This window comes from Grus americana, chromosome 7 (assembly GCF_028858705.1).
Source record: "Grus americana isolate bGruAme1 chromosome 7, bGruAme1.mat, whole genome shotgun sequence".
Lineage (NCBI taxonomy): Eukaryota > Metazoa > Chordata > Aves > Gruiformes > Gruidae > Grus > Grus americana.
In genome coordinates this window covers 16,485,885-16,509,173 of record NC_072858.1, presented here as the reverse complement: position 1 = coordinate 16,509,173, position 23,289 = coordinate 16,485,885, and the positions used below count along the sequence as shown (strand labels likewise).

Below are 23,289 nucleotides of genomic sequence, written 5' to 3'. Positions count from 1 at the left end.
TACCAATATGCTTCTCCCTACCTAGCAGCTGCTGCATTGCTAATCCCCAGCTACCCCGCTGGCTGACGCAGCAGGCCTTGTTTTCCAGCCGTGGCTGTAGAGTTTCCCTCCCTGGCACTTCGGATGCGACTGTCTTCTCTCTGGCACAGTAGGGCCTGACTACTTCAATACAAGTCTGGCTCTTGCCTCTCAGACCCAGCAGGCAGCTCTCGGACCTACCTCTCCTGACACTAGGATTGGAGTCATATATTTAGCCCAATGCTTATTTGCTATTACGTCATTCTTGGGGGGTGTTTCTGCCTCCTGTGCAAATTGCCTCGCATCACACAAATGAGCTCATCTGGACTTCTCTGTTCACAGTGTATCCTTGAACTGACACCAAAGAACACTGTACTGAGCTATGCAATATAGATCACAGTCTTATCTGTAAAATAAAAACAAATTTTAAAACAGCACAGCAAGGGGGGGGGGCAGCTGCAGTGTTTATTTGACAATCACATGCAGTGCTACACAATTCAATCCCCCTACTTGCTCAGCTCCCTTTTGTCCCAAATACTGCTAAACAGCTTGTTGCTGCAACATCTGGGAACGAGTCCTTTTATTTAAAATGGCCAACATCAGTTTCCAGGCCAGGGACTGGTCGTTCAGGGGAAGCCAAGGGAAGAGATGTCAGACTTCGTCACCTAGTTCACATCCTCTGCAGCCTGAGGACGGAAGCGGTACCCATCTGTCCATGCGGCAGGGAAGACCCTGGAGTCTCGGCACTCTTGTCCTAGCACGGTGCTTTCCACTACAGAATGTTCTTTGCAATCGCATTCAGGGTCCTCACTTTGGCCACATCTGCCACCTTTATGGAGTATTCGGGGGCAGAGAAGGATGCTCCCATGGCAACGTTCGGATTTCTGTCAGGAAAATGACTGGTTACTATATGTAGGTGATACAAACGAGTAAGACACACTAAGGAAAACCCACTATCTTCCCTAGTCTCAGCAGCAGTCAGAACCTGCTGGTGCCACCCAGACCAAAGATGAGACAGTAATAGAAAGAAGAAGAATCCAAAGGCAAGGAACAACAGCATCAGCAGAAACCCAGTGCAGACCTGTGGACAAACATGAGCCATTCCTCACTCATTCCTCACATCCCACTGGCCTCCCAAATCCTACACACTCCAGTGTTAAAGGCCTAAGGCAACTACACCAGAACCTGCCTTCCTAAGTGGCACACAAGTGCACTCACAAGCCCTAGGGCAGCAGCAGAAATGCCCCAAGGATCCAGTCACCCATGGAGCTCGAGTCCAGATGATGAGCACTGCTGGATTCGTACACTGCAGGATACAGAGCCAGGCATCATGATCGCAATCATGAGAGGGCAATTAGCACCGAGAAAGCTGTTTGAAATTTATGGCTGTTCTACAAACTCATGCTCACATTAATTCAGCTTTTCCCTCGTACAGTTTTGCTAAAAAATAAAAAAAATTACAAATAACAAATCAGTTACCTGAATTTCATCGCTGAGTCCCGGGCTGAGCGAGCAGAGCAGTGAAACTCAGAAGCAGTGGAGCCTTCCAGAATCCTCTGCAGGTTGCGCTCTGTGATGCCACCCCCTGGCGAGGAGAATCCAGATGTCCCACCATACAGCCCAGATGGCATGGTCCCAGAACTGACATCACCTCAGAACCCACCCCCTACAGGACAAGCACCATCTACACAGAGGGGTGAAGACAGCCCTTGGGACAAGGGAGATCCGGGCACACGAAAAGACCCGGGAGAAGCCTTGGCGCACAGATCTAGAGCTGGCCCCAAACCCTCCAGTGAGCGGCAGGGCTCTGCCACCCCCAGCCGGCTGCCCGGCCTTTACTCGCACCAGGGCAGGAGCTCCCCCTCCTGGGGACCTGCCTCAAAAAGCCAGTTCAGCGCATCCCAGGGTGAGAGGCTAGGAAGCAGGGCTAGGGACCATGGGACCTGTTACGGGTGATAAAAAAAACATTACCTGGCACCACCACAATTCTGCCCTTCGCCTGAAAAAAGAATAACGTGTTAGTGATATTGCTCAGCACTACATCCGCACGTGCATTTGTGGGGTGACAAAGAAACTTTACATGCAGCACCTTCATCAAGCTCATGGACGTCACTGTGGCTTACGATTTGTGTACTCTCACCCATCTTTTTTGTACTATTCACGTTTTACAAGGAAATGTGGAAAAGACTTTGCAGTTACAGCTAACACAACTCATCAACATTTCCTCCTGCCTCTCTATCCCACCTGTTTACCTCTCTGTTGCATTTTCCTAACAGGAACCATGAGATCCCAGCAGGGACCTCACTTTGCTGTTTACATGGGCTGATGACATCAGCTGATGAAACCAACTGTTGCTACCCTCCTCCCAGGCTGCGAGCAAGAACAACCCAACCAGTCTTTGCTGTGGGAGACTTTCGGCTTCAGCCCACATGGACTTGGGAAAACAGACCGAGGCCAAGCCAGACAAGAAGGGCAAATACTCCTGGACAGAAATTCCTTACAGAAACAAGGGCTACCATAAAGGAGCTGCCTCCAGGCAAAGCCCAGGAGCAGCCACAGTAACACAGGGAACACTTACCTGTTCCGCAAGCCTCTTAATTAAGGACAATCCTTCCAGCGCTGAGCTGTCACAGCCGCTCGTCAACACCCGCTCAAACCCCAGAGAAATCAGGGTCTCTAATGCCACCAGAGGGTCGTGCACCATGTCAAAGGCTGAGAGATGAATGGAACAGCTCAGAAACCACTCAGCTTGTCATGCTCAAGCCCTGTCCCCCTGCCAGCTCAGGAGCCCAGGAGACGATAGGAAGGATCCTTCTCACAGCTGGCCACCCCCATGGGGAGCCACAGCTCCTGATTACAACGTCCCCCTTGCAGCAGCACCAGGGCCACCACACTCAGCTCCTCAGACACCTCCTCTCCACACAGGACAGTGACACAGCCCCCAAGCCTGGACCTTTCCCCTCCTGGGGGAACTGTACAGTCACAGCCTGCCCTTGCACAGCATCCAGAGCTTTCCTCTCCAAAGAACACCCAAAGTACACCAAGCTCAGCTCCCTCCCAGCCCCACCTTCCTCTGGCAGCAGGGCAGAGGCTGGTCCCTGCCAGGGCCGCTGTCCTAGGCAACTCACCTCGGTGAAACGTGACTGGCAGGGGACGGCACACTGCTGCAATAAAAAGACATATGGTCAGTCAGGACAGGCGCAGAGTCCCTTGTGCTAGAACCAGTAAAGCACATGAGATAAAAGAGGGCAAAGGCTTCTCGGGCCACTTCTGGGAAGCTCAGAAGAGTCCCAGTACTTGCTGGGAACAACGCAGCTGCTGCTCTTTGGTGGGGAAGAGTTCTTCTGCCCTTTGAGAAAGCAACAAACCTTTGTTTTTGTGAGTAACACCAAAATCCTTCATCTCATCTGGATTCATGCAGAACCTTCATTCCCACTAGAGATGTCTTTCTCTGCAGGAAGGAAGTGGGGACTTTGTCTCATCTACCTGAGGAAGGGACAGGACCAGTGCTCTTTGAAAGCAGGAGAGCTGATTTTTGTGATTTCTTCAACTACCTACAATTTCTGCTCTCATCACAGTAAACTTCACCAGTGGTGCTCTATTTACTGGGCAAAACTTATTTACTTCTATGAAAATAAATCCAACTGTCTCCTGTCCTGGAAACACTGGTTCCAGCAGAGCACCTCTTTGCTCCAGTGGAGACAAATCCTGGCAAGACTTCTCTCTTTAGCTGCACTTCCTACAGCATGTTCACCTTCACATGAAAACCTCAGCACCACATCACCAGGGAAAGGTTCAGCCCTTTTTAGCTTTGGCTGTAGCTCACAGAAAAGGCGTGGAAGCAAATTCTCTTTCTCTCTACATGTAAAAGGTCTGGACTAACAGTTTCCCACTGCAGCTTCAGTAGCCTTTTACATATTTCCATCTCTCTCTTATTATCTCTTCTCATTGGGTGTGTTACAGGAAAAAACAAAACCAAGCTGCCAGCTACCCACAAGGCCAAAGTCCAAGAGAGATGCATCCTAAACATCCATAGCAAGGACACAAGGAAAAGAACAAAGGGCAAAGAACACAGAGAAAGGAGAGAATCCAACAGTTTAATACCCTGGAGCCCCCAAAGCGGCTCACCTATGCCTCTCTCCTTCTTAGACCCTGCTATTGTGTCCCAGTTGGCCTGAAACTCTGTGTGCACTACTTGGGGCAGTGGCCCTTGGTCTGCAAAGCTTTTTACCTGTTGCAGCTGGAGACAGATGGCAAAGCCACAGACAAGACCTGCAGACCAAAGCACCCTGCAGGTCTTTCTACAGCATTGGACAGAGCAGCACTGAACCCCCAGCGACAGCACAGGTACTGCACACAGCTCGGCACAGCACTTCTGACCGGAGACACTCTTACCCAGCAATGCCGTGCAGAGCTCCGTATCAATGCGCCCGTCCTCAGTCAGGGCCCCGAACACCAGCCCGTCGGCCCCATGTAGCTTAGCAAGGCGTATATCAGCTTTCATCACTTCCACCTCACGGTCCGAGTAGAGAAAATCTCCACCACGAGGTCGGATCATCACGAACACGGGGACTCTGACGCACTGTTTCACCACCTGCAGGAGTCCTGGGGGGGAAGGGAGAGAGGCAGCTCAGCACCCAGCGACAGCAGCTCCAGGCACCGGGGGAGGCAAGGTGAGACAGTGGGGGGGTGGGGGGGGTGTGCACAGGGCGGGGGAAGCCGCGCTGGCGGGAGGGGACACGGAGCGAGAGCAAAGGAAGGGCGGGAGCTCAAGAGGGTGCGCTGGGCACGCTGAGCCCCCGGGCTGGGGCACCGGCCCCAGGGGAGGGGGAGAACCCGGGACCGCCGCAGGGCGGGGGCGGGCGAGGCTCACCCATGCTCGGGGTGGTCCCTCCTTCCACGAGGCCCGCGCACAGCTCGATCCGGCCGGCACCTAGGGAGAGGCACGTCAGAACCGGCCCCGCGTGGCCCGGCGCACCGCCACCGCCGCCTCCTTCGAGGCCCCCGGGCCTTACCTCCACGCTCCGCGTTGACGGCGGACTCCACCGAGTCCACGCACACCTCCATAAGGAAGCCATCGTCCATACCTGGGGCAGAGCGGCGCCGTCAGCCCGACCCGTCCCATGGCGGCCGCCCGGTTCCGCACCGCCGCCGGCCGCGGCCCCGCCCCCGCCCCACTTCCGCCGCAGGCCCCGCCCCCCTCGCTCCCGCTTCCGGCCTCGCCCCCTCGCGGGCCGGGCCCGCGCCGCCCGCGGGCGCGAGGGCGGGTGCGGGAGGGCGGAGGGGGTGGGAAGAGCTGGCGCGCCTCGCTCGCGCTCTGCGGCGGAAGCCCCGCCCCCCGGCGTCGCGGCACCGCCCCCGCCCCCGCCTGAGCCCCGCCCCCGCCTCGCACGCGCCCTCACCTGCGCTGGCGGCGCGCGGGGGTCGCTGCTGGCTCTCGGTCACGTGCCGGGGATTGTCATGGTGACGCCCAGGTGTGTCCGGAAGTTCTCGCCCTGCTTCCGGCGGCGCGCACGCGCCACTTCCGGGGTCACTCGGGATGCTGCGTGCGGCTCGCGGCGGCGGCGTCCGGCTTCTGCTGCCCGCGCGTGGCGGCGGCGCTGCTGAGGGACGGGGCGGGTCGGTACCGGACCTGTCCCTCCTCCCGCTGCCCCCTCTGCAGCGGCGCCTTCAGCGGCGCCTCCTGCAACAGGTGTCCCGGCCCGCCGCGCCCCCGCCCGCCACCCCGCCCGCCGTGGGGCGATGGCTCCTGGCCTGCAGCGGCGCCGTGGCTGGTGCCGTGGTGCTGGGCGGCGTCACCAGGTGAGCGCGGCACCCCCCGCCCCGCTGGCACCGGTTCGTGTCCCGCGGCCGTGTCCGCGCCGGGGCCGTTGGCGGGGCTCGGAGTTGAGGCCGTGTGGAGGCAGCGGTCCCCGCCGCCCTCCGGTCCCCGCCGCCGGTGACCCGCCTAGCTGTCCCTGCGGCCCGCGGCTGCCTCCCACGCCTGCGACCCGGCCTGAGTGCGGCTGTGGGAGTCCCTCTCGTGTCTTTCCCCCTTCCTGGTTGCAAGGGGACGTGGTGGGGTACCAGAGAGGCACTGTCCACGGGGCACTGATCCATGGGGATAACTTCGTCACACATGTTTGTGGTAATTTGGGGTCTGTTGCTCACTCACAGACTTCCTGATCTCCATCCTATTTCTAGCTGTGAGTTTCAGGGTTGCCTAGTGCAGCCAACAGCTCTCATTTTGGTAGGTTTGCATACCATCAGGGAGCAGAGTTGTGCCCGCTTGTGTCTCTGTTTGCTCCTAGGCTGACAGAATCGGGCCTTTCAATGGTCGACTGGCACCTGGTGAAAGAGATGAAACCCCCGAGGACGCAGCAGGAGTGGGAAGCCGAGTTCCAAAAGTACCAGCAGTTCCCAGAGTTTAAAATGTGAGTGTGCAAAAGTGGAGAGAGGGTGGGCTAGGAGCATCCCACCTGTGACTGAGCCACACAAGGAACTCTTGCCAACATCACTGAGAAGGCACGTGAAGCCTGTCTGATGGTGGCTCCTTCGCTGTCTCCCTTTCCCTGAGGAAGGTGATTCCCTTGTCGTAAGAACTAGGACCGCCACCTCACATTGAGTCATTCTTTGTTTTCCTGTCTTTAACAGCCTGAATCACGACATGACACTGACAGAGTTCAAGTTCATTTGGTACATGGAGTATTCGCACCGCATGTGGGGCCGTGTTGTGGGCTTGGTCTACATTCTGCCCGCCGCCTACTTCTGGCGAAAGGGCTGGCTCAGCCGCCCCATGAAGGGCTGTGTTCTTGCGCTCTGCAGTCTGGTGTGCTTCCAGGTGAGAGAGCTCTGTAGCCGCAGGGGTTAGCGGCAGCATCTCCTGTAAATATCTTCTGATCGAGTGTCGTTGAGACAGTGGGACTCGTGAAAGCTTGGGACGGTGGTTGGTGCTGGTAGCTGATTGAAGGTGGAGGAAACAAGTTGCTTTGCCCCTAATGTTTATCTGGTCCTAGCAGTCACCATTGCCCTGTCTGTGCTGAGACAAACATAAAGGGTTATTCACTGAGCCGTCTTTCTGATGAAGGGCAGCATAGCAGCCTAGGGGAGCTGGCTCTGACCCCTCTCTTTTTTTTGCCAGGGACTGCTGGGATGGTACATGGTGAAAAGTGGGCTGGAAGAGAAGCCAGACTCTTATGACATTCCTCGGGTCAGTCAGTACCGTCTCGCGGCACATCTCGGCTCTGCGCTGGTTCTGTACTCTGCCAGCCTGTGGACGGGGCTGTCGTTGCTGCTTCCGCGACACAAGGTATGGAGGGGCGTGTCAGGAGTCAAAAGCGCAGGGTAGTGTTAATTCAGAGGGTGAGGGTGTGATGTGGAGGGTGATGAAAGGGTGTGAAAGGTGGTGGTGCTTCTGTTTCAGTCTCTGTTCCTGATTCTGATCTAATACTGTGTTACAAAACATCCTTTCTGTAAACTTCTCGGTTATGGGACACTTCCTTTGACTTATGCTGTTCTGCTCAAAAGCAATCAGCCTCAGAGTTTGTACAAGCTCAGGCAAGGGTCTGCCTGTCTGGGCTAAATGGTTTGTGCCAGTAACTGCCCAGTGGCCGCTTCAGTTTCTGTACAGGGTTGGACTCGATTAGTTGTGGCTTTGAGGAACCACTGAAGTGTGACTGTGCATGGTGGGTGGTAGCTGGATTCCTCCCGTAAAATACAGGCCAACTCCTTGGCCTGTATAGGCAGTGAAGATTTTTCTTACCTGCTGCAGATAGCACTAGAAATGCTTTGCTTTGATTTTTTTTTTTCTGTATTTTACAGTTACCTGAGAGCCATCAGCTCCTTCGCTTGAGACAATTTGCTCATGGCACTACAGCTCTCATTTTTCTTACCGCACTTTCAGGTAAGAGTGTTTCTTTCTGCTGTCCCATCCGCAGCTCATTCCCCTCTGCCTTGTTTTTCTTCTAGTCTGGTGGGAACTGTGAGCAACTCCGTCATGTTTTCTGGGAAAACTTTATTGCTGGCAGGGGGCTGCCAGTCAAGAACCTCCCTTACTGGCCTTTGCTGAGCAGGTGGAGATGCGCCTTCCAGCCTGCCTATTGCTGTGTGATCTTTGTATATTTTTCTAAAAGAAATTCAGGATCAAACTGAGCTCTTGAGTCAGAGCTGTGCAACCTGGCGTGCCACCTGTGCCTACTCTGGTTGTCTCATTTTCTGCTCTGGAATTGCAGGTGCCTTTGTGGCAGGGCTAGATGCTGGCCTTGTGTACAATTCCTTCCCCAAAATGGGGGAGCGCTGGATCCCAGATGATCTCCTTGCCTTCTCCCCCGTGCTGAGAAATATCTTTGAGAATCCTACAACTGTACAGTTTGATCACAGGATCTTGGTAAGTGCCGTCTTCCTGCTATGTCTGTGTTTCTTTTTGGTTGCCTCCTGCAACGAGGCTGTCCTCTTTGGGCTGTGGTTCTGTCAGCTTGAGTGATATCCAGGGTGTCTGAAGGTCCTGAGAGCACGTTACCAATTTGCTTCTGCGGAAAGAGGAAGTTTAGCACTCTGTTTCCTTGTGGACATCTTCCTCCTGCGCAAGTTACAGACTTCATTTCTTTGTGTCTCCTTTTCCGTAACAAGCTACAGACCAGGGTAGCCCTCACTACTGAAATGCTCGGGAAAGTAATGTGAAATAAAACTTGGAAGTCCCGATATTGAATGCTTCATCCAGCATTGCTGAACTTGCTTTACACCAGTAGTGCTCTGTGAAAATAGCTAGTTAGAGCAATCAGGTATTAAATACCACTGCCGGTGCTACTGTGGAGTAAGCCATTGCTAAGACTAAAAAGAAAGATTAAGTGAAGAGGAATCGCCTGGGGTGACCTGCTCAGCAAGATTACGCTGGTGAACTACTGCTGAGTGGTGAAAATGAGATGAGTTTTCCAGATGACATCTTCCACCTTTAGTTGTCAAGGTGACAGATGGGGAGAGGGGAGAAATAATCCCTAATGATGTGAAGAAATGAGGAAAAAATATTGGAAAGTAAAGCATTAATTGGAAGAAAAATGGAACTGTCTATAACTTTAGTTAAGTTTCAGGGTTGTTAACCTGGTGGGCATGGGGGCTCTGGGATTTGGTCATGGCCATTAACACGTTTGTGCAGTTAAATATTGCTCACAGAATTTCTTTCACTGCGTGGAAGGTGCAGCCGAAAGCCACTGCACTTATTTCCTTTGAACCTTCCTTGAAGGGTGGTTGTTTCCCTTCCCTTCTGTAGGGCATCGCTTCAGTCACAGCTGTCACAGCACTGTACCTCTTCTCACGGAAGATCCCACTCCCTCGCAGGACCAGGATGGCAGTGACTTCCTTATTGGCTGTGGCTTGCATGCAGGTACTGTCTTTATTTTTTCTTCTTCTTCTATTTTTATTTCTCCCTCTAGTCCTTTGTAGCACATTTGTGAGACAGAGCCATCCCCAGCTTGGATCTCTGCTGGAGCTGTCTCACCATACTGCACGCACAGTCTGAATTTGAGGGTGGGAAGTGTGGCTGTGGCCATGGGCCTTTGGACATCATACATACTCTGTGCTGGGGATGTGTACCAACGCTGCATCCGCAGCTGCTGCTCTTACCCCTTCTCCCTTCTTGGCAGGTGGGCCTGGGCATCAGCACGCTGCTGCTGTATGTCCCCACACCTCTGGCTGCCACACACCAGTCGGGCTCCCTGGCACTGCTCAGCATGGCACTTTGGCTCATGAGCGAGCTCCGGCGGGTGCCCAAGTAACCCACCGGAGTAAGGGCCCTCCCGGGGAAGCTGTGCCGCCGGGCCCGGAGGCAGCAGAGACCCACCCACATCCTGGGTGCATGGAGGGATGTGAGCCCAGCCGGGCTGGGCGCAGGGAGGAGGCGGCGGGTGTGAGCGCGAACTTTGTAACATAAAGGCGTTTTTTGCGGAGCGGCTGGTGTCTGGCTGGGTGCTTCCTTTCCGGAGCGAGGTGAGGAGGGATGCGGGGAGCCCCGGCGGGAGCCGCTGCAGCGGCCGGGGTCGAGCCGCGCCGCCGCGGCAGGGAGGGGAGGGCGGGCGGGCTTCTTTTGGCTCCCCCTGGCGGCGGTCCGGCGTCCGCCTGGCGTCGCGTCTCGGCCAATGGGAGGCGGCGGTCGCGTCAACGCGCTGCGCTGCGCCCGCGGATTGGCCGCCGCGCGCGGCAGTGGGCCGAGCGGCATCCGGTGCGGCGGCAGCGGCGATCGGTCTGTCGGTGCGGAGCGGCCATGACGGCGCACAGCTTCGCGCTGCCGCTCGTCCTCTTCTCCGCCTTCTGGGGCCTCGTGGGCATCGCCGCCCCCTGGTTCGTGCCCAAGGGGCCGAACCGCGGGTGAGTGAGGGTCTCGGAGGGATATCGGGGACGGGGGGTCCAGGACTGGGGCCTGACTGTCCTAACGCCGGTGTCTCCGCAGGGTGATCATCACGATGCTGGTCACCACGGCCGTGTGCTGCTACCTCTTGTGAGTACGGCGGATCGGGCCTCACCTCCCCCATTCTCCGTGTGGCCGCACCGGGCCCAGTGGCTGCTGCCCAGCCTCCCGCCCGTGGATGAACGGGACAGCCCCCGGGCTGCGGCCTGCCTCCCTCCCGGGCACTTCACCCCCCGGGACAGCAGTTCCTTTGCCAGCCCCTTGCATTAGCAGCATCCCGGGATCCTGGTCCCTGCCCCTGTGCTACCGGGGCTGATGGCAGGTTGGGTCTCTTTGCAGCTGGCTCATCGCCATCCTGGCCCAGGCCAACCCCCTGTTCGGGCCGCAGCTGAAAAACGAGACCATCTGGTACGTGCGCTTCCTCTGGGAGTGAGCAGTCCCCAGGAGCTGGTGCCTGAACAGAGACCCCCGTCACCGTGAGTGGGCAGAGGGTCAGGGTGGCAGAGATGTCCCTGCTTGTCTGGCTGGGGAGGGAGCTGCAGCCTGGTCCTTGCTGCGTGGGAGATGCTTTGGCTTCTGTACATTGTGGCTGTGGTGAGCTGGTCTCAGCATGGGGCTGCTGGCTTTGCGCTGGGCCTGAGCAAACAAGTGCTTCCCCCTGAGTCTGTAGATCTCTAGGTTTGTGGGGATCCCTTGTGGGTGCAGTTTGGTGCTAACTTCTCCTTTCTCCCTCCCCCAGCTCTTGCTGCTGTTCCAGCCTCTACCCTCCCATACCAGGCAGGCCCCAGAGGTGCTGGGGCAGAGGCTGGACCCACTGCCCCAGCACATCCTGAGCACTGCAGCCTGGACCTATGATGGCTGGGCCCCAGAGCGTGGCAGGCAGCACCCCTGCCCGGAATGAGGGCCTGGTAATCCTGGCCCTGGGAGCAGCCACGCTACCAGGGAGAGATCCCCTCAGCTGGCCAAATGCTGCAGTCACTGACACTGAGCACCATCCTGAGAGACCTGTGTGTAGTGCCAGTGGATCCTGTCCCTCCTGTGTTTGCCCTGCTCCCTCCACTGTGCTCAGCCCTAGCCCCTCGAGTGAAACCCTTGCTCATAGCCCAAGCTGCCCAGCTACTTGCCATATCCCCGGTCATTTCAGGCACCAGTTGCCCTTCTGCATGAGAAGGCAGGAGCCCATAGCATCCTCTGCTGTATGGTCAGTCCCCTGTGGTGAGGGAGGTCCTTACTAAGATTCTGGCTGTGGGTGTACAAACAGAGGGCTGACCCTAGAGGAATATGTGGACCCCCTTGGGTGTTATGAGGGAGGTGCGAGGCAGGGGGTTCTGCTGCTTGGCAGCCTGTTGGAGGGGATTGCAGGGATACTGTGTCTCCTCCTGCCTCAGCAGTGAGGGTGCTGCAGTAGTGTCTAGGTACCACTTCCCCCCCCCCCAACCTGTGTCCAGGTTCTGAGAACTGTGTAGGGCGTTGTGTTTTAGTTTCCCCTTATTTATCAGATAATTTATCTGTATTTATTTATTTGTCTGTGTTTGTTAAATTTGTGTTGTGGAAATAAATCCTTTTTCTAGTAAGTGATGCTGGAGGCAGAGTCACTTGCTGCTTTGAGGCTGAGGAACAGTCTTGGCTTTATTCAGACTTCTTCCCTTCCCCTTAAGCCTGCTCTTGAGAACAAGGCTGGGATCCTCAGCTGTTGAGCAGGAGGTTGGCAGCACACTGCATGGAAAAGCGTATCCTTGATGCCACCTGTGCACTTGTCCTGTGGGACCAGGGTCACAAGTAGAAAATGGCATGTGCTAGAGGGAGAATTGGGTACCTGCCCAGCCTTTCTTGTAGGCAGCTGTGCTGAGGCCATCTCTGTGGCTGTGCAGCAGCAGGAGAAGCTTAGTTGCCTCTTTCCCAGGCAGTTCCATAAGACTGGGATGGGGAATAAGGTAAAAAGCAGGGAGCAACAATCTTCCAGGGGCTCTGAGTGGGCAGGTTTTGCTCCTAGGAGGAGGGCAGTAAAGGATGCTGTCTCCAAGGATCACAACCATTCAGTTTGGATCAGAGCTTCACTTGCTGCTACCAGTTTGGGGGCTGAGCTCAGCTGTCCTGCTGGAATCACAGAGAACACCTGCTGGCAAGAGAGCAGCTCCATCATCCCACCACCGTGGCACAAAGCAATGCTGTGCAGACATGCGCTGGCCCCCAGTCATCCCACCAGCTGTCACTGCTGGGGAGGTGCTCGCAAGAAAACAAGACCAGTGCTGGATGGCTCAAGGGGTTTGTTTATTGCTACACAAATGGGAACAGCTGAGTTCAAGTAAAAAGTGACAAACTTCATCAGGTTGTCAGGGGCTCCAGCCACAGGGGAGGAAGGCTTGTGCCCGTGTGCACAGCCGCAGCCCTGGCCTGTCCTGGGGCAGCGAGCTGGGCTGGAATGAGGTGGTTTCCCCATGCGCAGGCCCAGCCTGCGCTCGTGGGGGTGAGAACCACTGGTCCTGGTGCTAGTACCCAATTAACGTGTGGGACACCACGGGGCAGATGTGCCCAGGATGGAATGTATAAAAGGAAAGGCAGCCCACAGTGGTGGTGCCTTAGGAACCAATCCCTGAGCCCTCAGCGCTGAGCCTGGGATGTTGGCTAGAACTGTGGGAGGATTGTCCTGGGAGGGGAAGACATGGCAAAGAGCAGGACGCCTCCTGAGGAGTGCTCTGAGTGGGGCTGGCTGGGCAGTGCAGCTCAGTGGAGTTCACCTGGTTCCTGCAGTAACTTTGCTGGCAACTGCTGTTCTCCAAGCCTGTGGGCTTGTAAGGGACTGCAGAAAGGCCACCCCAGGTGATGAGCTACAGCACCTCACCAGCTTGCTCTGCAAACTGGTGGCTGACTCATGGGGTGGCCCAGCGCTTCAGGCCACAGCCCTGGGTTGGCCACCTCGGTGAGCATCCCGCTTATCTGTGGGACCTGCCAGGGCTGCAGCCTTGAGCCTGCTGGCAGCAGAGGACTTTGCTCTACACCACATAGCAAGGCAAAGGCCAAGGAATGCAAAGATTAGGACTGGGGTGACACACAGAGGAAACCCGTCTGTAGCTGCCTCAGCCCTCTGGTTCTGACGTAGAGGTGACAGAGCATGGAACTGAGATAGTCTTTAAGAAAGAGTCCAAGCCCTCAGAGCCCAGGCTGTCAGCCAGTCCTGGTTCTGCTGGTGCAACTGGATGGTGGGTACCACCAGTGTCATGGCCCGTTTCCCTGGCCCGGTGGCACCACCACCTTGTCCAGCCAGAGCAAGGCAAGCTGGGCTGAGCGCAGCTGCCGGCGGTGGATGCGGCGCAGCCGCAGGAGGTAGAGGACTATGGCCAGCACTACGACCAGGATGCAGGCAAAGAAGAGATAGTGGTTGTAGACAAAAGAGAGGCGCAGCCAGGAGGCGTGTGCTTGCCGGATGCTCTCCTGCCGGAGATCCCTGCAGAGAGGAGTCAGGAAATGCCGTGAGATGCCATGGGGTACTACCAGGGTCCTGCACTTCTTCCCTTGCCGGGGCAGCAGAGCCCTTGCCCAGTGTTGTAACTCCTGTTCCTCCCCAACCACCCTTTCCTAAGTGATGTCATCAGCGAGCCAATGGTACCTGAGTGGCAGAAACCGCGTCTTGTAGAGGATGGCTCCCAGCGTCCACTGCACCTCCCGGTCATACACCAGCTGGGCTGTATGCAGGCTGGGGTAGTCCAGGGGGAAGCGGAAGCCCTGGTGAAGGACTTGGTACATCCAGGCTGATTTGAAGCACTGATACCTACAGGCATGGCACATGGGAACATCCGCCCGACGTTACCCCTCACACCAGCAAAAGCCCCCCAGGAGGTCTGGCCATGGCACCCCTCCAGCAAAGCCACTTACTTCAGGCGGTGCTGGTCAGCATGTGCTGAGTAGAGGCCACCACGGAAGCGCTGGGTCAGCACCTCCCATCGCTGGCTGCAGTACTCCTGGGGAACAGAGAAGTTGGGGCTCAGAACAGAGAAATGGCCCCCACTTCCAGCCCCAGGGCTTGGGGCAGCACCCACCTGGGCAGCCGAAGTGAAGGTGGGGGCACTGTAGTGGCCCCCCAGGCGCAGCACATCCTCGGTGCAGTAGAAGAATTCGGAGAAGCCGTAAAATTCACTGTTGCCAAAGTCAATGGGTGCTTTGTAGGCCCCCACCAGGGAGGCATGGCTGCTGTTGGTCCCAGCCAGGAGGGGCTGCAGCAGCTCCGCGCAGGCCGGCCAGTCCCCTCGCCCCCGCACGTACAGGGTTTGGCTGCCCCTTGCCACCGTGTCCTCCAGCCCCACAGGCAGGCAGGGGTCCAGGAAGGGTGTCTCAGGGCTCAGCCCTGTCTGCTGGCTGTGCAGGCTGGAAAACAGGCCAGGAAGGAAAGGCAATTGCATGGGGGGCTTCTGTGCCACCTCCCAAAAGCCTAGTCTAGCGCATCTGGATAGCCCCCGCACGAGACCAGGCGTTTCCCCTTGTACCCTGCGGTGCTGGCACCCGCCGTGACACCTCCTGCTGAAGCTGAACTTGCCGGATCTGTCACGCCGACCTGCAGCCATGTGCCCCGAGCACCTGTGGGTGCAACAACGCGCAGCCCACCCCACCCAGCTTGCAGGGATCGGCACCCCTGCGCAGCCTCTGGGGATCTGGAGGCAGGGTTTGCTCCCGGCACAGGAGTACCTGGGCACCAAGCCTCTCCGCCTCTGGCGACAGCTTCTCATAGTGCTCTGGGAAGGGGAGACAGGAGACAGAGAGCTTGAGGCGGGGATGTGATGGAAAGATGTGCTGAGTGAATCAGTGCTGAAGAAGGAGGGAAAGTCAGAGAAAGAAAAGCCAAAAGCGACTAAAGGGGCCTCCCCACAGCCTACTGTGAAGGGAGGAGGAAGGAGGAGGAAGGCAGGGAGCTGTGGCACTGATAAGGCTGCTGGGCTCGGAGAAGGGCAGCACTGGTGCACCCTGTGCCAGCCCAGGCATCTGCTGCTGCCAGCGTGGCTGTGGGAGCTGTTATCGCCACAAGCAGCTCTTGCGGCAAATCCAATGGGGAGAGGGCAGCACAAAGGAACCAGCACCCCATTTTGCAATGCCCCAGCAGGGGCACTGCCAGGTGAGGCAGCAGTACCGGTTGTGCACATAGGTCTGGTTCAGCACAAGCTCCTCATAGCGTTGCCGAGCAAAATTGCCCCCGAAGCCCAGGAAGGTGTTGACGTAGACACGGTACACGTGGCCAGTGTGCTGCACGTCACAGCCCAGGTTGAATTCTGCCAGCAGGCTCTTGGCAGCTTCCTCCTGGGGATGCAGAGAGGTCCATGATCAGCAGCGACCCAGGGAAGGCAGGGGCTGCTCTCAGGGCTGACCAGCCAGATACACACCTGCTGCGGGGAGGAGAAGGCTCCGGAGTCAGGCACTTCGTAGGCGATCTGCAGGGAGGCGCCCCCCATGTCTAGGATCCCAACTGTTCGTTTCCGAACCAGGGAATGTCCCTGGTCCCCCAGCGCTACGGTGACCACCGCATCCTCCTCTGCAACCCACAGTGGTGCATCAGCGAGGGACAGGGCCTGGGGCACCATCTCCTCCCTTCCACCATTACCCTCCGCAGCAGCCTCATGGCACCCCTCCACCCCTGCAAACAGCCCCCAAGCATCACTTGCAGGGCAGCGGGTCCTGGCACTTGGGGCTGGCCACCCCCTTGGCTTTGTAGGTTCCCCCAAAGCATCCACCGCTGGAAACCATGACAGGAACACTACTGCAAACACTCTCTCTCTCTGGTTCTTCTCCCAAAATGCTGCCAGTGCCCCCCTCACGCAGGTGCCCCTCCAGGTCCCAGGTCCAGGAGAGTGTCACACACACGGCTGGGGTCAGGCATTGCCTGGCCAGAGCGGCAGATGCTGCCAGCTCCAGAGCCTGTGTTAGCTCCAGCGCCAGGGTGATCTCCAGCAGGGCTCTGCTCAGACCCTCCCAGCCGCTCTGCAAGCGGTTAGACTCACCGTCCTCGTGATCAAACCGGCCCAGGACAAAGTTGATGCCAATCCAAGCGTAGACACCTATACAAGACAGAAAGGGTCATTATGGTAATATACTCAAGGGAACCAAGCACTGCTTTGTGGCAGCTCCTACCTTCCTGTTTTCCTGAGATCACTTCTGCATGTGATTTGGAGAAGAGGAAATCAAACTCCAGGGGCACGTTTCTCACCAGGTCCTCCAGGATTGCAGTCTGCTGCCTTCAAGGGTGCAGGAGAGGGACAGATGCTGAGGGACCTTCACCAGTGACACTCCTTTGCAGGAACACAAGGGACAGCAGCAATCCTGCTGCAATATACCCCATGCCCAGCCCCATGAGCCCTGCTGCTGTACCCAGCACGCTTTGGAGATGAGAAACTAGATCTATTCAACTCAAAGTCTCTCCCCTCACCTCCCTCCCAGCCCGCTCAAAGCCTCCTTCTGCAGCCCCCACCACTCACCCCCAGCGACGCGCCCTTTCCTTTCTCAGATCCCCCCCAGGATTCCTAATTCCCCCACGAGGCTCAAGACGAGGCAGTTCTCATCCCTTTTCCCACGGCTGAGGGATCGCAGCGGGTCCCTGGCTCCCCTCCGACACGGGCGGCCGAACTCACGTCTCGGGCAGCAGCCGCATGCCCGCCGTGCACAGGATGTACAGCGGAGTCTCCTTGTGCTTCTGAGCCGGGACGTGGGCTGCCGCGAACTGAAGCAGAGGCCGCAGGTAGGGCGTAGCTTGCTCCGGGGCTGCCGCCGCCACCGAGATGCCTGCCCGGGGAAGGGAGGCTGAGCACCAGCCCAGCCCCGCCGCGGGTAGCGGCCGTACCTGTCCCGCGTGCGGTGGCCTCGGGGCCGGGAGCAGAGAGGGGTGCCACCCACCTGGTTTAATTTTCTTGACGACGGGGCGGCTGCTCCGGTCCCTCATCTGTTTGATGTCCAGCAGGTCGTGGGGGTTCCCGTTGTGCGGGGGCCAGAAGTAGACAAACACCCGGGACCCGCTGCTCCCGCAATCGACGACCACCCCGTAATTGAGGGCCGAGTCCTCGGTGTCGGTGGCCGTTAGGTCCTCCACCCGCGCCAGGTACCTGGGGGGAGGGGCGGGGGGGGTACACGGGGCGCCTCAGCACCGGCTGGCAACGGCGAGCCCCGGGCCCCCGGCAGCCCCCGTCCCCGCTCACCTCTCGTCGCGCCGGGCGGCGCGGGGCGGCGCGCCCCAGCGGCGGGGAGCGGCGGCCGCCAGCAGCAGCAGCAGCCCCACGGCGAGGGCCAGTCCCAGCGCCGCCGGGCGCTGCCGCGGTCCCGGGCACGGGCAGGGTCCCGCCAAGCGCCACAACGGGCAGGAAACGCCGATCCTGCGGTCAGAGGCCACATCTCAGCACCGGGCCCGGGCCGGCCCCGGCCCCCCGGCCCGGCCCGGCCCCTCTCACCTGGCCATGTGCACCCGCCGCCGCCGCCCGCCCGCGCATCGCCCCGCTGCCGGCACCCGCCGCCGGCACCGGCGGCCACGTCACCAGGTGCCCCCGGCGCGGCCAATAGGTGCCGCAGCAGCCGAACCCCGCCGGGCGGCGCTCCGCCCCCCCACCCCTTCGGCGGAGCCACGCCCACGCGCCGCGGTGACCAATCGGATCAGGGCGGGACGGCGCCCCCAGGCGGCCCAGCGCCGCGCCTGGCTTCGCCCTTGCTCCCGCGTCCGACCTTCGCCGCAAGACGTCACCCGGAGACTTCCTCCCGCGCGCCCTATCGCAGCGCAGACTCGGGGCGCGGCCCGCCTCCCGCGGGCCGTCGCCGCCAGCGCCCAGCCAATCCGAGGCGCCCAAATAAACAACACGCGCCGAGAGCCGGAGTGGCGGGCGAGACGGCCAATGGCGGCTCTCCGGCCTCGCGCAGAAGAAGAGCGGGCGGGCCAAAGGTCGCGGGCCCGCCGCCCAATGGGCCGCGCGGCGGGGCGGGGCGCGAAGTTGAGGTACCCAATGGACCGCGCGGGACGGCGGGGCGGGGAGTTCCGTCGGCCAACGGGCAGCGTGCCCGAGCGCGCCGGAGGGAGCGGCCGGCCAGTGGCGGCGTCCGAGCCGCAGCGGCGGCGACCAATGAGCGCGGCGCGCGGGGGCGGTGGGCGGCGGGCCCAGCCAGTGGACGCGCGGCGGGGGCGGGCGACGGCTGGCGGCGGCCAATGGGCGCGGCGGGGCGGGGCGGCGCGGGAGCGGAGGGGGCGGCGCGGCGCGGCGCGGGGCCGGGGCGGCGGCGGTGGCGGCGGCGCCATGGAGCTGGGGGCGGGCGCGGGGGCGGGCGCGGGCCCCGGCGCGCGGGGTGGCGCGGAGTCGGGCCGCGTCCTGCTGCTGCTGATGGGCGGCGGCGGCGCGGGCCGGGCGCGGCGGGGCGGCGCGGAGGCGGAGGCGGGGCCGGGTCCCGGTGCCGGCCCAGGGGGGCCCGAGGCGGCGCGGGGCCCCGAGCCGCGCTCCCCGCCCGCCCCCGACTACGAGGCGCTGCCGCAGGGCGCCGCCGTCTCCACGCACATGCTGGCGGGCGCCGTGGCGGGCGTCATGGAGCACTGCGTGATGTACCCTGTCGACTGCGTCAAGGTGCCGGCACCGGCGGCGGGGCGGGGGGGCGCGGCGGGGCGGGGAGGGGGGCGGTGGCAAACCGGGGCCTACCGGGGAGGGAGGCGGGGGGGGGGGGGGTGTGCCCCGCCCAGGCCCGGCCGGGCCCGCGGGGGGGTGACGGGCCGCCCGCCCGGGCCTTGTGTTGCAGACGCGGATGCAGAGCCTGCGGCCGGAGCCCGCCGCCCGCTACCGGAACGTGCTGGAGGCCCTGTGGCGCATCGCCCGCACCGAGGGCGTCTGGCGGCCCATGCGGGGCATGAACATCACGGCCACCGGCGCCGGCCCGGCCCACGCCCTCTACTTCGCCTGCTATGAAAAGTTAAAAAAGACGCTGAGCGACGTTATCCACGCGGGGGGCAATAGCCATGTGGCCAACGGTACTGCTCCCGACCCCCCCCGCGGGGGGCCACGGGGGCCGGGGGCTACCGGGAGCCGCCCCCCGCCACGCCACGCCGGGATGGGGAGCGGGGTGGGGAGAGGCCGAGCTTTGGCGGTAGGGAGGCCTGGTCCCGTCCCTTAGCCGCTGCGGGGTCGGGGTGCCACGGATGTCCTAAAGCCCTGTGCTCTCTCCAGCCGCCAGCCAGCTGCACGGTGCCGCGCCGGCACGGTGCCGGGCAGGGGGAAGCACCGGTCCTGCGCCTGCCGGAGCCGCTCCCAGGTATCTGGCTTGAAGCAGGTTAGTGGCCGGCCCCGGCTCGGAAGGATGCTGGTGGACGGGAGCTGCCCGCAGATGAGCCGGCACCGGCAATGGCCCCGCGGGTCGGTGGTGCCGGAGCTCGCCCCAGGAGCGCCGCGTGGTTTCAGAACCTGTCTTGCCGCGGCGCCTGTTACTCGACTCAGGCTGCCGCAGCGGGGAAAGTGTGGGGCTGAGCGGAGAGCGGGGCACGTCCTGCCCTTGGCAGGTGTGCGGCAGAGTGCCGTCGCGTTTCTCCATCTTTGCGGGGCGCCGGGCCACTCGCTGTCCTCTGGGCCCCTGCCAGGTGGTGGCATCAGCCTGTCCCCCAAGGGCTGCGCCCGAGCGAGTCCCGGTCAGCCCGTGGGACCTGAGCCTGTCGCAATCCTCTCCTTCTCTTTCTTGAGCTCTCTCCGGGTGGGAACTGCTGAGGACCGTCCCGCCTCTTGACGGGGAGATGGAGGTCACTTTCGGATCTCGCCCTCTTCCAGGGGCCTCTTCCTTTGCCTTAGCTGGGGACATGGGGCTGTGATGGAGCCCCGGGGTCCCTCACCTCCCCCCGCTCACATGTGGCAGTTCTTGTTTTGCAGGTGCAGCCGGGTGTGTAGCAACGTTGCTCCACGATGCAGCCATGAACCCTGCTGAAGGTAACGATGGTCCTGGCCTGCCAGGGAGGGGAGGATCGGGGGCCGCTCGGGTCCCCTCTGCAGCACGGAGGGGGCTCTCCTCATTGCTCGCCTGACCACAAGGATCTTTTGGGGCCAGTGGCTGCAGCTCCACTTAGGGAGCCCAGTGGCTGCCCCTTACGGAGGGGGTAGGTAGAAGAGATTAATTCAGGGCAGCACAGTGAACCCCAGCTTAGGAGGAACTGGGAGGGCACCAGCCTTTCACCCAGGGGTTTGGCTGGGGAAGGTTACCTGGAGCAGGAGAAAAGGCAAGAGCGATGTTGTCCTTACTGTTGAAGTCACTCCAAGTGTGTGGAAATTGGGCATTGCCGTGGTGAGGTCTCGGGAAGATGTGGTATGGTTCTGGGCCTGTGTTCAGGAAGAAAATTAAAAGAATGGGGTACAAAAGGCACGCGAGAGAGGTCAGGAGAAGGGAGATCTTGTGTTGCAAAATGTCTGGAAGATAGTGATTTTGTTGAGCCTGGTATGTATGAAAAAGGCGGAGGGAGTTTGTAATGAAAGCCTGTGAACGTGGTGGGAGAAGGAGGAATAACGAGGAAGGACCAGTCATGAAGGTACTTTTTCCTCTTTAAAGCTGGAGGGGTCATGGCAGTGCAGGTTCCAGCTGATCTGGGCCCAGCGAGGCTCCTGCCTGCCCCTGCCTGGCTGGGACCCTGAGGAGCAAGCAGTTGCGTGGCCAGACCATTGTCATTCCTTCCCTGGAGTTCATCTTCTTATCACGGCTGTAGAGTTTGTGGTCACATTGGTTTTAGTTCCTTGTGGTCAACCTGAGTCAAGGGGAGGCAGGACAGTGGCAGGCTGTGCTCTGGGCTCCCCTGTACCGCTCATGGATGTGTTGCGGGGGGTTGGTGTCTGGTTCTTGCCCCGGAGCGGCTGTGTTTCAGCAGCAGCCGCTAACGATTCCTGGCTGGTAGGCTCTGCGATGCGCTCTGGTTATTTTGGGCAGCAGCAGGGGCAGCTGGGGAGGGACAGGCTTGTCCAGATCGAGAGCTGTTGGAAAATAATAGATGTGGAGGGCATTCTCCCCTCGCGGTAGCTCTGCGGTGGTGGATGGGGAGACCTTGGTCGCTCAGGAGCGAGGGTGGATCTGGAGTATAAGCACCCGTGTATCAGGATGTTCCTTGGGGCTGCGGCAGCTGTGGGGTTTGCAGGTGGTGATGTCTGTGCGACAGTGATGCCTCGGCAGATCTAAATGGCTGCAGTCCTGCCCGGGGACATGCAGGACACTGCTGGTCCGAGTTGTCCGTCATTAGCTTTTAAGCCGGTGTGACTAAACTCCAGGTGCTTGGAGGAAGCCTGGCTTTGCGCTTACCCTTTCTCTTTCTTCCTTTCCGCACCGGGGTCCTGGCTGCTGCTGCTGGCTGCTGCCGTCCATCCCAAGTGGTCAAACAGAGGATGCAGATGTACAACTCGCCTTACCAGCGTGTGACGGACTGTGTGCGGGCTGTGTGGCGCAATGAAGGGGCCGGAGCTTTCTACCGCAGCTACACAACCCAGCTCACCATGAACATCCCCTTCCAAGCCATTCACTTCATGACCTACGAGTTCTTGCAAGAGCAGCTCAACCCCCACAGACAGTACAACCCAGGCTCCCACGTGGTCTCCGGAGCCTGCGCGGGGGCTGTTGCTGCCGCTGCCACTACGCCTTTGGACGTTTGCAAAACGCTGCTCAACACCCAGGAGTCCCTGGCCTTGAGCTCCAACATCAGTGGACACATCACAGGCATGGCCAATGCCTTCAGGACGGTGTACCAAGTGGGCGGCGTGACCGCCTACTTCAGAGGGGTCCAGGCAAGAGTCATTTATCAGATGCCCTCAACAGCGATCGCCTGGTCCGTGTACGAGTTCTTCAAATACATCCTCACCAAGCGCCAGGAGAAGCGGCGGGCTGGGAAGTGAGCCAGAGCCAAACGCCATTCCAGACCTGCTTCGCCTCCCCTCCTGGTTTGTCTTCTGACCCCTCTCCCTTTCGGTTTGGTTTGTGTTGAAGAGAGGGGGCAGCGAAGCCCTTCGGGGTTTAGTGACGCCGTTTCTTGCCTGCGGCTGCTGCAGCTCTACTCAGGCTGCATGACTTGCTCTCTCACCCAGGGTCCGCTGAGATGTCCCACAGGGAGCTGCAGCCCAGGTCACGTCCCCTGGCACTTCGGTGGAGCTGTGCTCCTGTCCTTTCCTGAACCAAAACCTCCTCTCACGCAAAGCTCGCCCCTCCTCAGAGGGGGAAGGTGAACGTCCTGCCCTGCCACTGGCAGGGCCAAGCTGAGCTCACAGTCACCAAGGAGAGGTCGACGGCACTGCCCGGGATGCTGGGGGCTTTGTCCGGCTTTTGGCTGAAGCGAAGTGTAAGCCTTGCCGTTGTCTTGTAGCACGCACACGTGATGCTGACTGCCCCGGTGGTGGTGGGGGGGAGGATGGCACTTGAGGAGGGGAGCCCGTAGGTGTGTTATTGTTCCTGCTCTTGACACCTCCAATAAAAACAGTTCTGCTCTATCCTCATGTCCCCTTCTTACTCGGCATGGCCCAGCTCCCACCACCGCGCCTTTCAGACTGCCCGGTGCTGAGCTCTTTTGATGGGTGCCAGAGAGGAAGGGAAATGGGGTCCGAGGGTGGTGGTGGGAGGAGGGGGCCTGCCTGGCCCGGCTACCCTGGCAACTGGCAGGGAGGAGGGTGGTCCCCATCCCCTTTGGCTCATGGCCTGGCCCATCGCCAGCCACCGGCATGGGCTGTGACCCTGCTCAAGAAGCTGAGGTTTCTGCTCGACCAGGCAGTTCCGCACCCCTGGGGTGGTCCTCCAGACCGCTCCAAATGGAGATGATGGCAGGAGGGTCCTGGGTTGTGTGTGCCGGGGACAGTGCAGGAATTTCAGCACCGGGTGAGGTTGGAGGGCTTTGTGCATCTCACACAGGAGATTTGGGGCTCAGCAGGGCTTTTGCCGCCTCATTT

The 23,289-nt window shown here is 59.9% G+C and overlaps 5 protein-coding genes across 9 annotated transcripts; 3 read left to right on the top strand and 2 right to left on the bottom strand.

Moving 5' to 3' along the window:
* Positions 1 to 464: 464 nt before the first annotated feature.
* CUTC (cutC copper transporter) lies at positions 465 to 5,494 on the bottom strand. 3 transcript variants are annotated; one of them, XM_054831821.1, is made up of 9 exons: positions 5,421 to 5,494; positions 5,034 to 5,105; positions 4,892 to 4,951; positions 4,414 to 4,623; positions 3,147 to 3,182; positions 2,597 to 2,730; positions 1,990 to 2,017; positions 1,498 to 1,603; positions 465 to 902 (listed from the first exon to the last, which is right to left on the bottom strand). In XM_054831821.1, exons 2-9 carry the CDS (start codon positions 5,101 to 5,103, stop codon positions 791 to 793), a joined length of 756 nt encoding a protein of 251 aa, XP_054687796.1. In that variant the 5' UTR covers positions 5,104 to 5,105; positions 5,421 to 5,494; the 3' UTR covers positions 465 to 790. The 3 variants fall into 3 exon arrangements, with proteins under 3 accessions (XP_054687796.1, XP_054687797.1, XP_054687795.1); XM_054831822.1 differs by lacking the exons at positions 4,892 to 4,951; positions 5,421 to 5,494 and having other exon boundaries at positions 5,034 to 5,180; XM_054831820.1 differs by lacking the exon at positions 5,421 to 5,494 and having other exon boundaries at positions 465 to 4,623; positions 5,034 to 5,180.
* Positions 5,348 to 9,938, top strand: LOC129208673 (cytochrome c oxidase assembly protein COX15 homolog). Of its 2 annotated transcripts, none has more exons than XM_054831819.1 (8): positions 5,348 to 5,492; positions 6,309 to 6,431; positions 6,652 to 6,838; positions 7,139 to 7,306; positions 7,819 to 7,900; positions 8,229 to 8,383; positions 9,263 to 9,376; positions 9,636 to 9,938. In XM_054831819.1, exons 1-8 carry the CDS (start codon positions 5,479 to 5,481, stop codon positions 9,765 to 9,767), a joined length of 975 nt encoding a protein of 324 aa, XP_054687794.1. In that variant the 5' UTR covers positions 5,348 to 5,478; the 3' UTR covers positions 9,768 to 9,938. The 2 variants fall into 2 exon arrangements, with proteins under 2 accessions (XP_054687794.1, XP_054687793.1); XM_054831818.1 differs by having other exon boundaries at positions 5,396 to 5,820.
* A 234-nt stretch (positions 9,939 to 10,172) lies between these two features.
* Positions 10,173 to 11,971, top strand: LOC129208672 (V-type proton ATPase subunit e 2). The gene is made up of 4 exons (XM_054831817.1): positions 10,173 to 10,356; positions 10,439 to 10,486; positions 10,736 to 10,872; positions 11,136 to 11,971. The coding sequence occupies exons 1-3, from the start codon at positions 10,253 to 10,255 to the stop codon at positions 10,827 to 10,829; spliced, it is 246 nt and encodes an 81-aa protein (XP_054687792.1). The 5' UTR covers positions 10,173 to 10,252; the 3' UTR covers positions 10,830 to 10,872; positions 11,136 to 11,971.
* Positions 11,972 to 12,646: 675 nt separating this feature from the next.
* ENTPD7 (ectonucleoside triphosphate diphosphohydrolase 7) lies at positions 12,647 to 17,958 on the bottom strand. Its single transcript, XM_054831816.1, has 12 exons — positions 17,818 to 17,958; positions 17,569 to 17,742; positions 17,270 to 17,475; positions 17,008 to 17,158; positions 16,511 to 16,614; positions 16,381 to 16,437; positions 15,766 to 15,914; positions 15,516 to 15,682; positions 14,434 to 14,758; positions 14,270 to 14,355; positions 14,004 to 14,165; positions 12,647 to 13,841 (listed from the first exon to the last, which is right to left on the bottom strand). Exons 1-12 carry the CDS (start codon positions 17,823 to 17,825, stop codon positions 13,613 to 13,615), a joined length of 1,818 nt encoding a protein of 605 aa, XP_054687791.1. The 5' UTR covers positions 17,826 to 17,958; the 3' UTR covers positions 12,647 to 13,612.
* A 645-nt stretch (positions 17,959 to 18,603) lies between these two features.
* On the top strand, positions 18,604 to 22,836 carry SLC25A28 (solute carrier family 25 member 28). 2 transcript variants are annotated; one of them, XM_054832523.1, is made up of 5 exons: positions 18,605 to 18,969; positions 19,139 to 19,367; positions 20,254 to 20,310; positions 21,731 to 22,293; positions 22,438 to 22,836. In XM_054832523.1, exons 1-4 carry the CDS (start codon positions 18,649 to 18,651, stop codon positions 22,246 to 22,248), a joined length of 1,125 nt encoding a protein of 374 aa, XP_054688498.1. In that variant the 5' UTR covers positions 18,605 to 18,648; the 3' UTR covers positions 22,249 to 22,293; positions 22,438 to 22,836. The 2 variants fall into 2 exon arrangements, with proteins under 2 accessions (XP_054688499.1, XP_054688498.1); XM_054832524.1 differs by having other exon boundaries at positions 18,604 to 18,969; positions 21,731 to 22,836.
* Positions 22,837 to 23,289: the final 453 nt, after the last annotated feature.

Excerpts from the sequence above, each read along its gene's own strand:
- LOC129208672 (XM_054831817.1), top strand. The coding sequence starts at position 10,253 with ATGACGGCGCACAGCTTCGCGCTGCCGCTCGTCCTCTTCTCCGCCTTC. Across the intron at positions 10,357-10,438 it reads CCCAAGGGGCCGAACCGCGG|GGTGATCATCACGATGCTGG; the intron begins GTGAGTGAGGGT and ends GTGTCTCCGCAG. Across the intron at positions 10,487-10,735 it reads GCCGTGTGCTGCTACCTCTT|CTGGCTCATCGCCATCCTGG; the intron begins GTGAGTACGGCG and ends GTCTCTTTGCAG.
- SLC25A28 (XM_054832524.1), top strand. The coding sequence starts at position 18,649 with ATGGAGCTGGGGGCGGGCGCGGGGGCGGGCGCGGGCCCCGGCGCGCGG. Across the intron at positions 19,368-20,253 it reads CAATAGCCATGTGGCCAACG|GTGCAGCCGGGTGTGTAGCA; the intron begins GTACTGCTCCCG and ends CTTGTTTTGCAG. Across the intron at positions 20,311-21,730 it reads AGCCATGAACCCTGCTGAAG|TGGTCAAACAGAGGATGCAG; the intron begins GTAACGATGGTC and ends GTCCATCCCAAG.
- ENTPD7 (XM_054831816.1), bottom strand. Across the intron at positions 17,159-17,269 it reads CGTCAAGAAAATTAAACCAG|GCATCTCGGTGGCGGCGGCA; the intron begins GTGGGTGGCACC and ends TTCCCCGGGCAG. Across the intron at positions 15,683-15,765 it reads CCTTCTCCTCCCCGCAGCAG|GAGGAAGCTGCCAAGAGCCT; the intron begins GTGTGTATCTGG and ends CTGCATCCCCAG.
- LOC129208673 (XM_054831818.1), top strand. The coding sequence starts at position 5,558 with ATGCTGCGTGCGGCTCGCGGCGGCGGCGTCCGGCTTCTGCTGCCCGCG. Across the intron at positions 7,307-7,818 it reads TGCTGCTTCCGCGACACAAG|TTACCTGAGAGCCATCAGCT; the intron begins GTATGGAGGGGC and ends TGTATTTTACAG. Across the intron at positions 9,377-9,635 it reads TGGCTGTGGCTTGCATGCAG|GTGGGCCTGGGCATCAGCAC; the intron begins GTACTGTCTTTA and ends CCTTCTTGGCAG.
- CUTC (XM_054831820.1), bottom strand. The coding sequence starts at position 5,103 with ATGGACGATGGCTTCCTTATGGAGGTGTGCGTGGACTCGGTGGAGTCC. Across the intron at positions 4,952-5,033 it reads CGTCAACGCGGAGCGTGGAG|GTGCCGGCCGGATCGAGCTG; the intron begins GTAAGGCCCGGG and ends GCCTCTCCCTAG. Across the intron at positions 4,624-4,891 it reads AGGGACCACCCCGAGCATGG|GACTCCTGCAGGTGGTGAAA; the intron begins GTGAGCCTCGCC and ends CTTCCCCCCCAG.